The sequence below is a fragment of the Canis lupus genome, chromosome 7 (assembly GCF_011100685.1).
Source record: "Canis lupus familiaris isolate Mischka breed German Shepherd chromosome 7, alternate assembly UU_Cfam_GSD_1.0, whole genome shotgun sequence".
Classification (NCBI taxonomy): domain Eukaryota; kingdom Metazoa; phylum Chordata; class Mammalia; order Carnivora; family Canidae; genus Canis; species Canis lupus.
In genome coordinates this window covers 38,746,573-38,761,956 of record NC_049228.1, presented here as the reverse complement: position 1 = coordinate 38,761,956, position 15,384 = coordinate 38,746,573, and the positions used below count along the sequence as shown (strand labels likewise).

Genomic DNA, 15,384 nt, shown 5'->3' with positions numbered 1-15,384 from the left:
CATACTCTGCCCTGGGGGGGATCGACTAGCAGGGGCCTGAATAAAGCATAAGAAGCCCCTAAAGGTTACCTGGATCTTCATGCCTTGAAAGAGGTCACAGTTTGCATGTTAGAATAAATTGTAGAGACACCTGGGTGGCTCAGTGGTTGAGTATCTGCCTTTGACTCAGGTTGTGATACTCGAGTCCTGGGATCGAGTCCCACATCAGGCTCCCTGCAGGGAGCCTGCCTCTCCCTCTGCCTATGTCTCTACCTCTCTCTGTGTCTCTCATGAATAAATAAGATCTTTTTAAAAAATGAATGAATTGTAGACAGTCAGAAGGGGGCTCGGTTGGTTAAGCATTTGACTCTTGGTCTCAGCTCAGGTCTTGATCTCAGAGTCGTGAGTTCTAGTCCCATGTTAGGGCTTTAAAAAAAATTCTGAAGTTTTATTTAATGTGGGGCTTGAACTCACAACCCTGAGATCAAGAGTCGCATGCTCCTCCAACTGAGCCAGCCAGGCACACCTCTATTTTTAAAATTCTTAACATAATCACAAAAGTATAATCTATTTAAAAGAAGAAATTATTTAATATAATTAAGATACATTAACTTGTGGGGCACCTGAATGGCTCAGTGGTTGAGCATCTGCCTTTGGCTCAGATCATGATCCTGGGGTCCTGGGATAGAGTCCCGCATCAGGCTCACCACAGGGAGCCTGCTTCTGCCTCTGCCTTTGTCTCTGCCTCTCTCTGTGTGTCTCTCATGAATAAATAAATAAAATCTTCAAAAGGAAGCTCTGCATGGTACATATTCCTAGTTTACCAAAGGAGACTCACCTCCTCACCTTCCAGAGGAGAAGTCAGTACTGGTTGAGCCTTGCTTTTCTTGAACTTGGATAATTAATCCAGTTCTTGGTTCAGAGAGAATTCTTGTAAAAAAAGAATCTTTTTCTTTGGGGGCTTTTTTTTTAAAACAACATTTTCTTACCTGTTTATTCATACTAAAGAAGTGTCCAGATCATTCTACCAGAATGTTGGGCTTTCAAGGAAGCGGGTGGGGAGTGTCTCAAAGACAGTCTCATGTCTGAAAAGCTTCCCAGGCTGGCATTTCCCTGTGGTTCAAGGCGTGGCCCCTGGGCCTCCAGTCTCAGAAACTACTCTGACTTCTTGGCACTCCTCCCTCACCGCAGACCAACACTAACCAGTTCACCAAATGTATTTAGAACCAGGCCAGTGATTTCTTCCTTTACAGGGAATATGAAGGTCTCCTGCGTTCCAAGAAAGACATCACCAATCTACCCAGAGGGCCCAGGTGTGATCCCAAGATGACCTGGTGAGCATCCTAAGAGTAGATGCCATTAATCATTTTGTGAGCGTTCAAAATTAATAAAACATGAAGAGGGATGGTCCTGGTCAAATGGACATGTTTCATCCTTACAACTTCACCATGAGGAAAATATTTGTCATCTTCCTTTTACTGATGAGAATACAAGGCAACATGTGTTAGAGCTCATTAACTGTGAGAGGTGCATTTTCTCAGATGGGACTCTTCTGCAAACCAAGCGGCATCTTGCAATTGATTCTAGTAACAATGTAAAACACAGTTACTTTTTTTTTAAGATTTTATTTATTTGTTCATAAGAGACACAGAAAGAAACAGAGATACAGGCAGAGGGAGAAGCAGATTCCCCAGAGGAGCCCGATGTGGAACTTGATCCCAAGACCCCAGAATCACGACCTGAGCCAAAGGCAGAGACTCAAGAACTGAGCCACCCAGGTGCTTCAAACATGGTTACTTTTTGTATATTCCTCTACTTATTAAGTGTCCGCCCTAGGCTAGGTACTGTACAAGTTGATAAGAGACAAAACAGTGTACAAAGCATCCAAGCCCTTGCTCTCATTAAGTTTACAGTCTAGTCGTGGGGGGTGGGGGGGACCACAAATCAGGAAACAAATCAACAAAATGCCAGCTTATAAGAGTTGCCATGAAGGAAATAAACCTGGAAATGCGACAGAGTACCATATGGGCAGTAGGGACAAGGAGACAAGGATGTGGGGTGCCACTCTGAGAAGTGACATTGGCACTGAGGCCTCAGAACAGCCGCAGTGGTCTTTCTGATGGGCCATCAGGGAACCAGGAGGTAGGTCCCTTCAGCCCTAGGGACAAAGGCCCTAGTTGTGAGCAGCCTCATTTGGGTCTCCTTGAAGGGCAGCCTGAACAGCATGACCCCTGCTGCGTGGCCACCAAGGTGGCCCCACTCCCTGTTTTACATGATATGCACATGAGATGAGCACAGCCAAGGAGGTGCTCTAGCCCCTAGATCCCTGCTTTAGTTGGGGCAGGGAACAGTGCCCATCACAGGCAAGGACACCGAGGAATACCCACGCCAGGGGCCCAGGAGCACTAGTGAAGCCCAAAATGCAGCTGGCCAGGGTTGAGGCCAAGGAGGCTCAACAGATATCCTGGCACAGACCTGCATTTCCATCTTTCTACAGGGCACTTGTCTCCATTCTAGTGCACAGACCCCTTTGGTGGTGACCCAGGCAGCCCTGGGGCGACTGCTCAGCAGCACGTGGGCATTCTACAGATTTGAGCTACATAATCATTTTTAAATACGTGACCTTTCAAAAGTTTCATTGGACTCAAAATCAGTTCACAAGGAAGTACGAGATCACATTTGTCGAACAAAAGGGAAGATTTTTAAATATCGAACCTCAATGGGTATACTTTTTTGAATAGTCCAAGACAATCATTTTTGCATTCTTTACCACCTATTTGTGTGAACAGACTTTCTCAAGGATGAGACCATAAAGAATATGAAGAGATCTTCATTATAAAGTCCTGATCAGAAATAGACTACGGCCATCTCAAGCTTAAAACTTGACATAAAACATCCTGTGCATAGACACAAGCTCAGTGTTTTTAATTGAAACCTTTGAAAACATTTGGGAGTTTTACACTAGTTTAATATTTAATATCTTCCTTAAAATAGAATTTTTTATAGTGATTATAGAATATATACAAATGTATAATGAAATTGTTAATCAATGTCACCAAATCCCTGCTACTTCTCTTCACTGTCCCCTACAAATAGGATCACTTTCTAAGAGATGAGAGAGGTAGCCCCCTCTGAAAAGCTGCAGGACAGCATTCAGCATGAAACAGAAGCGCCATGACCCGCAGGAGGGAAGGGCTTGACAGCCCCAAGGTGGCTGGGCTGAAGCACCAGGCCACAGGGAGGGCGGGAATGATGGCAGGTCCTGCAAAGCACCAACTGTATCCAGAGCAATGGGAGCCACTGAGTGGACTTAAGCAAGGACGAGACTTAATCTGATTTACCGCCTATGAATCTCATCTCGTGTGCTGTGGCAGAGAGATGGAGTACAGAGTCGCAAAAGTGGAGAGAGGCCACATAGGACAGTACCATGAGGCCCAGAGAGAAGGGAAGAGTAAGGTCATCCCGAGGATCCCATCCTCTTTCCAGAAGGAGGAATCCCATCCTCTTTCCAGAAGGAGGAATAACAGGACCATGGTGGGAAGAAAGGGAGGTTGGAGGAGCATGCCAGTGCCTTCTGGTGTGAGCAGCAGGACAAATCATGATGTCCTTCACTGGGCAAGACTGGACAGAACCAGTTTTGGGGAGAGGACTGGGATCCAAAGCCCCAGGATGGATTTTTCAACAAAATGCAAATAACAAAGGACGCCTGGGTGGCTCAGCAGTTGAGCGTCTGCCTTTGGCTCAGGGCATTATCCCAGGATCCTGGGATCAGGTCCCACATCGGGCTTCCTGCATGCAGGCTGCTTCTCCCTCTGCCTGTGTCTCTGCCTCTCTGTGTCTCTCATGAATAAATAAAATCTTTTTTAAAAAATGCAAATAACAACTCTACAAAGAGATTTAATAGGCTTATCAACCATTTATTTGGCTCCTACCCATACATACTGAAATATCTATACATGAAATGATGTAAAAAGTCTGGGATTAGCTTCAAAATAATTCAAGTGGGAGAGGCAGGGAAGTTAGTAGATGAATCGCAAGATTGGTCATGAATAGCTCATTTTTGAAGGTAGGTGATGGGTGCATTAGAATTAGACTATTCTTTCTACTTTTTGTTGTACTTTTGACAATTTCCACGGTGCTGGCTGTGATCACCTAGTGAGGAAGTAGAACAAATTAGAACAGCCCCCAAATTGGGGGGTGGAGTGGGGCAGCAATGTTAGACCAGTGGAAAGAAACAAGTAAGCCCACTGCTGTCCTAAACTTCACATTCTTTGGGGAAGAGACGGACAACAAATAAACAAATATGATCATTTAAATCAATGTGCTGAAGAAACAGGGTAATATGACAGTGTGCGTGGGGGTGGCACCAGAGTAGCCAGAAACAGCAGCTCCATGACAGCATCTGACTGCCTCAGGAGCCAAGCAGATATTAATAGTGGTGCTTTTAAAATCCTTTCCATTCTACTTTTTTTTTTTTTTTTACTTTTACTTATAAACAAATCTAAATTAGTGGCTATAAGCATTCTATTCTAGGGAAAGTGTTTTAACTTAAAAGCTTTTCCTCCCCTGCCCCTCCCCCATCCCTGTTTTTTTTTTACTCCAAATTTCGAGGCCATTATTATTAGTGCAAGAGTTTTACAAGTAGCGCCAACTCTGGGCTGACCCTGGCGCCCCTTTAGCATCCTGTTTCTGCCCTGGCATTTCTCCTGCCGGGTCATTAGGACCTGAAAGCCCTCTTCTCTGGGCCATAGCTTCCTACCAGTCTTCTGGCCCCAGGGGACCTCCTTCCTCTCCCTTGTCCAGGTGCTACTTCCCTGAGCAAGGCAATGCTCCCGGAGGTCCTACGCCCCAGGAGGGCAGGATGGTCGCCTGTGTCCTTGACTATTCTACTCCCAGCACCCGGACCTGTGCCTGGCACACAGTTGTCACTCAAGAAATATTCACTCACTGGGGATCCCTGGGTGGCGCAGCCGTTTAGCGCCTGCCTTTGGCCCAGGGCGCGATCCTGGAGACCCGGGATCGAATCCCACGTCAGGCTCCCGGTGCATGGAGCCTGCTTCTCCCTCTGCCTGCGTCTCTGCCTCTCTCTCTGTGTGTGCCTATCATAAAAAAAAAAAAAAAAAAAAAAAAAAAAAATCACTCACTGAGATTTCCCGAGTTCACTAGGTAAATAAGCAGACGCCCAGCCAGGGCGCAGCGTCCCACCACTAGAATGAGCTCGTGGTCTATCTTCAAGGGATACATATTCCTTCCATTTTACAGCCGCACACCTGAGTTGCTTCAGATATTCCGAGGCCAGAACTCTCTCGCCGGCCGTAGGCTTTCCCTTCCTTAGAAATCTCTTTCAAAGCCAAAAAAATAGAAACTATGGAAAAATCTAGCACGCCGAGGGAGCATTTCTACCCAGGTCACTTTACATTTCTTGAAGATACAACGAATGTAATTGAGGTAGGACAGCTTTCCCGGATAAGTCCGACAACAAACATTTTGGTTTCCTGAAAACAAAACAAAAGCAAAAACCAACAAAGCACGACAAGCCAAGTCCCGTGGGCGCGGATGACACAAGTCCGGGCGGGCAGCTCGGCCGGCCCCGAGCCTACGGGGCTCTCCCCTCCGGGGGCGGCTGCAGGCGGCCCGGGCCCAGGGAGTCAGGGCGGACGCCGGAGGCGCGGAGCCCCGCGGCGGCTCCCGGGCCGGCCCCGGACTCAAGTGACCTTGGGCGACTCTTCCCCCGTCCGACCGCTCGGGACGCCGTCCGCGGCTGAGATGCCGGCGCCGGGAGCGCCCCGCAGCGCCCCCGCCGTCCCCCGGAGCCGCGCACCGCGGCGGGACCATCCCGGGGCCGGGCACCCACCCTGCCGGCGCCCCGAGGACGGGAACCGGCCAGTCCCCAGGCGCCGCCCCGGCCGCGGGTGAGGCAGGCGGGCGGGCGCCGCGGCCCCGGAGGTCCCGGCGCTGGGCTGGCGCGGCGGCGGCGGCGGCGGCGGCGCATTGTTGTCGGGCGCGCCGAGCACAGCCATCTTGCGTCAGGCGTCCGGCCCCGGCCCCGCGCCGCCACCTGCGGGGAAAGTTGCGCGCGGGCGGGCCCCCTCCCCCGGGGCCGCCCCCGGCCGGCCGCGGCCTCGGGCCCGCACCCCCCAACCCCCGCCGCCGCCGCCGCCGCCGCCGCCGCCGCCGCCCGGGCCGCCCCCGCTCCCCACCCCATCCCTCCCCCGCCGCCGCCCGCAGGCCAGGCGTTCACCGGCCGCGCCCGGGCCGCCGCCCCTCCCCCACCGCCCTGGGCGCCCCGACCCCGGGCTCCGGGCGGGATGACGTGGGCGCGGGGGGGCTGGGGGGGGCAGCGGGCCGGACGCTGGAGCCCGGCCGGGGGTGCGCGGGCGGGCTGGCAGGCGGGCGGGCGGGCGGCCGTCGCGGCGGGAGCCGTCGGCCCTCCGGCACGTCTTTTGTGTTTGTACACACTCGGCGCGAGGCGGCCGGGGGGGAGGGAGCGGGCGGCGCGCGGGGGAGGGGCGAGCGCGCGCCAGCGAACGGGCGCGCGGGGGGAGGGGCGGGGGCGGGGCGCGAGCGGGGGCCGGGGGCGGGGCCGAGCCTTCCCTCCATTGTTTGTGATTGGCTGGCGCGCGGCGCGGGGGCGGGGCGGCGTGTGTTGGGGGATAGCCTCGGTGTCAGCCATCTTTCAATTGTGTTCGCAGCCGCCGCCGCGCCGCCGTCGCTCGCCAACGCCAGCGCCGCCTCTAGCTCGCCGAGCTCCAGCCGAAGGAGAAGGGGGGTAAGTTTCCCCGTCCGCCCGCCTCCCCGGGACCGAGCGCCGCTCGCCGCCCGCCGCGGGTCGGGCCCTGGCGCGGCGGGGGCGGCCCCGCGGCCCCCCCGGGCTCGGCCCGCAAACTTTTTGGCCCAGAAATGGAGGTGAGGAGCGAGTTTCCGTGGCCCCGAGGCGGCGGCGGCGGCGGCGGCTCTCCCCGGCTCTCGCCGCCTAAGCCCCACAGCAGCCTCCGCCGCGGCGCCGAGCCGCTCTCCCTCCGCCCCGCGCCCCCGGCGCCTCTTTCTTCGGCGAAATGCCGCCCGCTGCCCCTTCCCGGGACCCCAGACCCTCACCACGATCCGCGCGGGCCCCTTAACTGCCGCCCCCGGGCCCCGGGCCGCGGTTTTCGGGCGGGAAAGGGCTGGAAATCGCCGCCGCTTCCCACCCCGGGGTAACTCGCTTCTCGCTGCCTCCCCACAGTTGTTGCTGAGCTTCACCATCTTGTCTCTCTTCTCTGGTCACCGACCATATTTTCTCCCCCGTTTCTCTCTTCCCCGTTTCACGGACGGGGGAACGTTTTTCGCAGAGGGACATTTTTCTCTCCTTTTTTGGAGAAGCGGAAACTTGATGCATTTGAAATGCAAAAAAAAACTTTTGCATTTTGGAGGGCGGCACGTGGCAGGGGATCGGGGCATTTTGGAGCGTTTTGGTGTGCGGTGCGTGCGGGAGGAACGGGCTCGGCGGCGCGATTGTTTCCATCTGGCCGGGCTGGGGAGCCGCGCGGGCGGCGGGCCGGGGCCGGGCCCCAAAGTTTCGGCGGGCCGGGCCGGCGGGGTCGGCGAGCCCTCGGGGGAGGTCGCGGCGGAGCCCCCGCGGGCTGGAGCGGGGCCGGGCCGGGCGGGCGGCCCGCGGCGCCCCGGGAGCTGTACCGACGGAAAGCGGGGCTGTTTGCGGATATTTACAGCGGTCTGTGCGCTGCCGGGCGCGCCGGGGGGCGGCCGCGGGGGGGGGGGGAGCTGGAAAACCCCCTCCCCCCGAAATTTGACTCGACCTTTCTGTGGTTTGTGGCTTCGTTGTTTTGACTTGTCCGTGGATTGGGTGCTTACAGACATTTCTAATTTCTGATTTAATTGAAGACATTGAAGCAGAGGCAGTTTGGGGTCTTTTTTGTTTTGCCGTTTGTCGCTCAGGTTTGGCATTTTGAGAGATGATTGGCCTTAATGCTAACAATCTTCTGGTACTACAGTTTGTTTCAAGAAGTCCTATTTGGGTGGTAGACGTAATCTGCACCCTTTCGAATTACATAACGTTACGGACATTGTTGGGTTTTGTTTGGGTTTGCCGGGGGCGGGGGGTGGTACTGGTAATTTCCAGATTGGGGGGGGGGGGGTCGCTTGTGACAGGAAACTTGGGTGTTTGGTAGTCGGAGACATGATTTTCGTTTTTTAATGCTGGTAGGTAAGTAAGGAGGTCTCTGTACCATGGCTCGTACAAAGCAGACTGCCCGCAAATCGACCGGTGGTAAAGCACCGAGGAAGCAACTGGCTACAAAAGCCGCTCGCAAGAGTGCGCCCTCTACTGGAGGGGTGAAGAAACCTCATCGTTACAGGTATTTAAAAAAAAAAAAGGAAATAGTGGGACAAAGTCTGTCCGCGGAAGCAGTATTTATATAATACAACACAAGAGTGTATAATCAGACTTCTGGCTTGAGGGAAACTAATGTCTTTCCCCCTTTGAGTATTTGTTAATACTTGGAAGAAAAAAGTGTGTGTGTGTGTGTGTGTGTATGAATTTAGTGTTGGGTTTTAGGAACGTTTTATTTTGAAACTGCCGAAAGGAGACCTATTGAGTCACTAATAACGTTCGTGGATAGAGTAACATTTTATTTCGTTTGTTATGTTAGTGGTATATATTTTTTAAATCGTAAAGTGTTTTAAATAAACATTTCTGAGAACACTCACTTTTGGTGAAACGAGAGGTTTTAATATTAATTTTATTTTCCCAGTAACCAAGATGGGGGACGTCTTATTTGAGTAAAGTTCTCATCCCTCGTTTACTTGAATTGGTTTATTTCCTTGTTATTAGCACAGTATGGGTTTTGAACTACACTAAACAGTGTTGTTAAGAGCATCTGCCATTAGAGGGCAGAAGTTGTCCATACTTAATCTCTTTGAATGACTTTATAGTTACTCTCAAAAGCTCATTCGATGGAAGAAAATAAGTCAGATTTGAGGTACATTTTTTTTGCCAGCAGTTACTTAGTAAAAACAAAACCACTCAGTCTTCCACGTGGAAGATACGCTGCACAATCATGAGTACTCAGGTGGGATTATTCCCGAGTGATGAGCAGTAGTCTAATAAATGCACTCTGGGGAATCCAACTTAAATAAATAGACCACAATAGTATTTTTATTTTTAAGATTTATTTATTTATTTATTTGTGATAGAGAGAGAGAGAGACAGAGAGAGAGAGGCAGAGACACAGGCAGAGGGAGAAGCAGGCTCCATGCAGGGAGCCCAACACGGGACTCCATCCCAGGACTCCAGGATCGCGCCCTGGGCCAAAGGCAGGCTCCAAACCGCTGAGCCACCCAGGGATCCCCTACAATAGTATTTTTAAACGAGGCTCATTGGATGGTGTTGGTAGGTCTTTCAGAAGAATTGAGGGTGCGGGTGGGAGTGAGTGTGATGCCAAATTGAGAAGAGTCTGAATTGAGACTTTATTGTTAATGGCGCAACACCCTCCCAAATAATGATAACAGAAGTTACTGCCACGTCTGTTATAGATGAAAATGAATGGGACTTGAATGAATTCCCTGCCAAGACTCTACTTTAATACCATACTTTTTGGTTTAAAGGTACTGTTACTCTTGATACGCTTGAATATTCACATCATATTATAAATTGATAAGTGAAACTTTTATAGAAGCTAAAGAAAACATGGAGGGTCTGTTTTTTGGATATTAACTGCATTTCTTTAAAGCTAACCACTTATCCTTTTACGTTTTTTATATGTTTTGGTAACCATTACTTTAACGTAGGTTTTTTGTTGTGTTGTTTTGTTTGAAGGCCTGGTACTGTGGCACTCCGTGAAATTAGACGTTATCAGAAGTCCACTGAACTTCTGATCCGCAAACTTCCTTTCCAGCGTCTGGTGCGAGAAATTGCTCAGGACTTCAAAACAGATCTGCGCTTCCAGAGTGCAGCTATTGGTGCTTTGCAGGTAAAATGGTGGGTGGGAAAGGCTCTGCTGGGTACCAAGAACAATTCTAAATCTTTATGTTGCTGATATAATTTAATTATCAGAGGCCTGTAAGGTAATACCTGTACTTCACTGTTGAGGTATCAGAAAGATTACATTGTTCAAGGTCATATATACAGAACTGTCATTTGATCCCATTTGGGTCCCAGAGTCCTAATAATGAACCCGTTTGATGCCAAAGCCAAGTGCGCGTTCTTATATGCCTTTTTTTTTTTTTTTAAGTTTTAAACGTTGCTTTGAGAACAGTGCTTAAAGGGGGAAAGAACCCTCTTGTTCATCGTGCTGCAGGATGGTACAAAGACAGTGAGACTAAAGGTCTGTATTGGTAATCAGCTCTAAACAGTGACCACTGGAAAAGGAATGTAGGATGAATGTCTTACTGGCTCCGAGGGAGCAGGTGCAAGGAGAGAGAGCAGTGTCTGGGATGGGCATAGGCTGTATTAAAGAATTGTGTATGAGGTCAGAGGAAGCACAGGGGTAGTTAGGATTGGATTGGCGATAGGAAGAAGAAAAGGTTTGCTGAAAGATTAAATGGTATGTGTTAAGGGACAGGGATTTCAAGACTTGTAGTTAGGTAAAGAGGATTATGGATTTCCACTTAAATGGGAAACTATTGAGTTTAATCTTAGCACCTGTGCATCAGAACTCTGAGAAATAGTTTTAGAGGTAATTATGTATCTGAAATATTTGTGTTTTGAGCCAAGATTAAAAATGCCCATAAGGAAGATATTTGATTGGCTGAAAGGATATATTTAACGTCCGTTAGTAAAGTGTAACCTATTTTATGTAGTGCTTGGCATTCTTTAGATCAGTGAACGCTCAAGGTATGGGAAGGCTGCCACGTCCATCAGAGCAGTGGGTTGAAAGTGATTACAAATGCAGATTGCTAGGCACAGCGGACCTGCACTGGAATCTCTGGTGGGGAGAGGGTCCACAGTCTACATATACACTCCATTGGAGGATTCTCAAGGCTGCTGTTGCTGTGCTGAGCTGTTGCTCTCTCTGTGAGGAAGATTGGATAGGTGGATTCTCCACTGAAGTGTAATTGGTTGAGCTGTTTCTATGGTTAGTCTGAGCCTCTTTTGATTGGTGCATTCCAGGAGTAGGCATCCATTAAATTCTCAATGAATGGAAATTAATGAAATTTCAAACTACTAAAAATTTTCCAGTACTGTTACTTAACTATTTTCTGTTTTAATATCCTGAAGTCTCATAGATTACTACAATTACAAATCACATTTCTCCCACTGTATTTTTAACTGTGGAGACATCACTGAGCTTGACAAGCATTTGGTACAGAGCTGCTAGTTTTGTTTTCTAGTTAGCCTGACTCTCCTTCAAGAACATGCTATACTTGGAAGTCCCACATGTTTCAGTTTACCTGTCAGTGATGGGGCCTTATAAATTGAAGTGACTAAACAATCTGGGTAGAGAGTTCACGATGTAAATTTACACCGTCACTGTGATTATGGGGTGTGTTTTACATTAGTGAGTGTGATAGTGTGGGTTTTAAGTAAAATGTTTGCCTCTGCTCCTCAAGGTACTCTGGCAGTTCCAAAGTTCTTTATTGGAAAGAGGAACCTTGGTTTGCAGCTTTTTACGTGTTTGCTCTTTAAGACCTCATCTCAGGTCTCTTTAAGATGTGGCGATGGAGAATTTGTTAATGGAAATAAGGTAATAGAGAGCCATTAAATAAAACTCCAGAAGTCAGTGAATTTTTGGCTTTAGAATTACACAGTTTACAAGTTTCAGAAGGGGGCGAAGTACAGGAATGGGGGAGAGAAATTAGTCTGTATGATAATCAGAAGTTGACAAACTTAAAATTCAGCCTTTGCCTTTAACATCTGAGAGTTTGGACTAAGGTGTCCTTGTGTGAAAAACTCAGACCTTGATGTTTTGAAATGGTGGAAGAACCAGACCTTGAATATACTCAAAATGTCATAAATTAGTATTTACTTCCAATTGGGAGATGTTTTTTAACCGTTATCTTAAAATTATGGTGTTTTTTGGGGGGCTATAAGTTTACGTGGCGTTCTCTAATTCCCATTACAGCCTTAGTGTTTAGGAGACTTTAGGACCTGTGTGACAGAATTAGAAATATGGGTCACGATCCAATCCCTTGTGAGTACTAAATACTCCCCTAGAACTGACCAGGCACAAGCCAAAACCACCAGTAGCCAGGTTCTAGGATGGTAGTGAGAGCTGCAGGCTGCTACATGCCACATCAGACCAGGACCAGGGTGCCTATAGATCATGGTCCTAAAAGGTCTCAGGATCATGGGGCCTGTGGTTGGCTTGTCCATAAATAAAGCAGCTCATAGTGCTCCATTTTGCAAAAGCATTCCAGATGTGCACAGTCGTGAGATGATGCTGGGTGAAACAAGACTAAACCCGTATCTTTCCTGAGGAACATCAGTCGTAGGATCTGATGTGTGTTGTGAACCTGTAAGAGTAGGCTGCAGTATGCTATATTTAAGAATGAGTCCCTGGATAAGGTGTTCTGCTTTTAATAAACATTCTTTGGAATGTTTGCATGGAAATGCTGCAAACTTAAGAGTTAGATTTAAGGGGGGAAAAAACTATCTCTTGAATATCTACCCAGAGCAAGGCATTCTGGGTACAAAATGAGATTGTTGAATCTCTACCCCTCACCCTGCTCCCATACTCTCTTAAAAATATATATATATGTTATATATATATATATATATATATTACTATATATAAGACTCTATTAAGTAATTGGCATTAAAAGGTGGCAGGTGTAGAGGCCAGTGAGTACCAAGGAGTTAAACCATTTGAAATAATTGTTGCTGTGTTAATGCTATGAAAAGCAAATCTCGGGGTTTTTTTGTAAAAAGCAAATCTGCCTGTTCCTATCTACATGTCTTATATCATTAGCATACCTGGCTTAAACTGTTCAAGTATTTGATATGTGTTGTTTTTAGTTTTATCATTGCCTAAGGATTCCAAAATGGAAAAGTTTTATTAGGATAAAAATAGCAAGTATAAAAATCTGCTTTTTTCTAAGTATCTTCAACAGAGAAGTAACTTCGCTGTAGAGGAGGAGACAGGGCCAGATAACCTCTCATTTCATGCTCTTTGTCCACTAGAACAGTTGGGCTGAGGACTGGGCTAGGAACCCAGTTTTCTTCATTCCAGAATGAGTAAGCAGATGTTACAGCTTCTAGTAAAGGGTGCTTCAGCTTTTCACATCTGTAAGAGAGACTAACAATTTGAGTTGAGTTCATTATAAGTAGAAGCCCCTCTTTTTCCTCTTCACCTGCCAGATGTCCGTGGACAGACCCTACAGCTGGTGGTTTTGTGAATGCTGGTAGGAGATAAGAGGATGCCTTCAAAGAATCTTGAAATGTAATGGAAAAAACTAAAGGGACCAATATTAATACTAGAAGGTAAAAGGTTATTAGAGATTGGGATACAGAGGAAGGCACCCTTTGAAGGGGGCATGTCTAAGCCAAATAGGTCCAATCTGTAAGGAATAAAACGCTGATCTGATCTAGTATATTCTGGGACCCGTAGTCCTCATGTGATCAAACAAGTGTAAAAGGAAAAGTAGATGGGGCCATGTCATGGGAGCCTGTGGATTATTGGCAAGGCAGAGAGGTTCAAGCAGGTACAGGAGTGTGAATGGGATTCAGAATAAGGAGGTCACTGGTGAGGGAGTGTTATTTTGGATTGGATACATGATTCGATTTATCATTGAAAGGATGAGAATGTTAGAGTTGAGATGGGATTTCTTGGATTCAGTTGTAGGTCGTTAAGACATTTCAGTTTATGAGAAATTGCATATTAAACATTAGGAAAAAAATTACTTTCTTAATAATGAAGTAATTTGACTTTTGTGTAATTGGATAAAGATTTCCAAACTGGAGCTTTCCACTGTTGTAAACTGCCTTTCAACGTTGTCCCACTGGTGTTTGAGTAGAAGCATTTGGTAAAATAGTCAACATCACCTGAAGTAGGTTTTCAGAGGGTTCAGAAACTTCATCTTTTTTAAAATTTTATTTATTTATTTGCGAGAGACACAGAGAGGCAGAGACATTGGCAGAGGGAGAAGCAGGCTCCTCACAGGGAGCCCCCAGTGTGGGACTTGATCCCTGGACCCGGGATCACGCTCCAAGCTAAAAGCAGACACTCAGCCACTGAGCCACCCCGGTGACCCAAAACCTCCTCATCATTTTATAACTGATTCAGAGGCATCTATACTGTTGGTAATTAACACCATTAATATCTTTTTCTCTGTTCTTTGCAGGAGGCAAGTGAGGCCTATCTGGTGGGCCTCTTTGAAGACACCAACCTGTGTGCTATCCATGCCAAACGTGTCACAATTATGCCAAAAGACATCCAGCTAGCACGCCGCATACGTGGAGAACGTGCTTAAGAATCCACTATGATGGAAAACATTTCATTCTTTAAAAAAAAAAAAAAAAAAAAAATTTTTTTTTTCTCTTCTTCCTGTTATTGGTAGTTCTCTGAACGTTAGATATTTTTTTTTTCCATGGGGTCAAAAGGTACCTAAGTATACGATTGCAAGTGGAAAAATAGGGGACAGAAATCAGGTATTGGCAGTTTTTCCATTTTCATTTGTGTGTGAATTTTTAATATAAATGCGGGGACATAAAGCATTAATGCAAGTCAAAATGTTTCAGTGAACACGTTTCAGCAGTTCAACTTTATAACAATTATAAATAAACCTGTTAAATTTTTCTGGACAATGCCAGCATTTGGATTTTTTTAAAACAAGTAAATTTCTTATTGATGGCAACTAAATGGTGTTTGTAGCATTTTTATCATACAGTAGATTCCATCCATTCACTATACTTTTCTAACTGAGTTGTCCTACATGCAAGTACATGTTTTTAATGTTGTCTGTCTTCTGTGCTGTTCCTGTAAGTTTGCTATTAAAATACATTAAACTATACCTGCTTTTGGTCTTTATTATCCACCTTAGCTGTGAAGTTAAGTCACTTGAAATTTTCATATTAAAAATAATTTGAGTGTCATCAAGTGTTTTGTCACTTTATATCTGAGACAGGGCTGCTGAGATGGGGAAAGGAGAAGTAGTAAAATTTGTGGAGTAAATCTCAACTCTTTGGATATGTTGTATTCTAAACCAATATTTCACAAACCCAGCTGGCTAACAGAATCACCTGGAAATAGTTGAATCTTCATAAGTAGCAAAAGTACATTTTTATAAACATTACTATGCTATTAAACTTTGAATGTTTAATAGTAACTTTTTTTTTTTTTTTTTTAAGATTTTATTTATTCATGACAGAGGCAGAGAAAGGCAGAGGGAAAAGCAAGCCTGCAGGGAGCCCAACATGGGTCTCCAGGATCACGCCCCGGGCTGAGGGTGGCGCTAAACCGCTGGGCCACCAGG

The 15,384-nt window shown here is 47.2% G+C and overlaps 1 protein-coding gene and 1 long non-coding RNA gene across 2 annotated transcripts; one reads left to right on the top strand and one right to left on the bottom strand.

The window, feature by feature from the left end:
• Window positions 1-3,875: 3,875 nt before the first annotated feature.
• On the bottom strand, window positions 3,876-4,987 carry LOC119872678. Its single transcript, XR_005361674.1, has 2 exons — window positions 4,928-4,987; window positions 3,876-4,131 (listed from the first exon to the last, which is right to left on the bottom strand). It is a non-coding gene; the product is annotated as an uncharacterized LOC119872678 (long non-coding RNA).
• Window positions 4,988-6,599: 1,612 nt separating this feature from the next.
• On the top strand, window positions 6,600-14,922 carry H3-3A (H3.3 histone A). Its single transcript, XM_038542821.1, has 4 exons — window positions 6,600-6,748; window positions 8,180-8,330; window positions 9,791-9,944; window positions 14,254-14,922. Exons 2-4 carry the CDS (start codon window positions 8,203-8,205, stop codon window positions 14,380-14,382), a joined length of 411 nt encoding a protein of 136 aa, XP_038398749.1. The 5' UTR covers window positions 6,600-6,748; window positions 8,180-8,202; the 3' UTR covers window positions 14,383-14,922.
• Window positions 14,923-15,384: the final 462 nt, after the last annotated feature.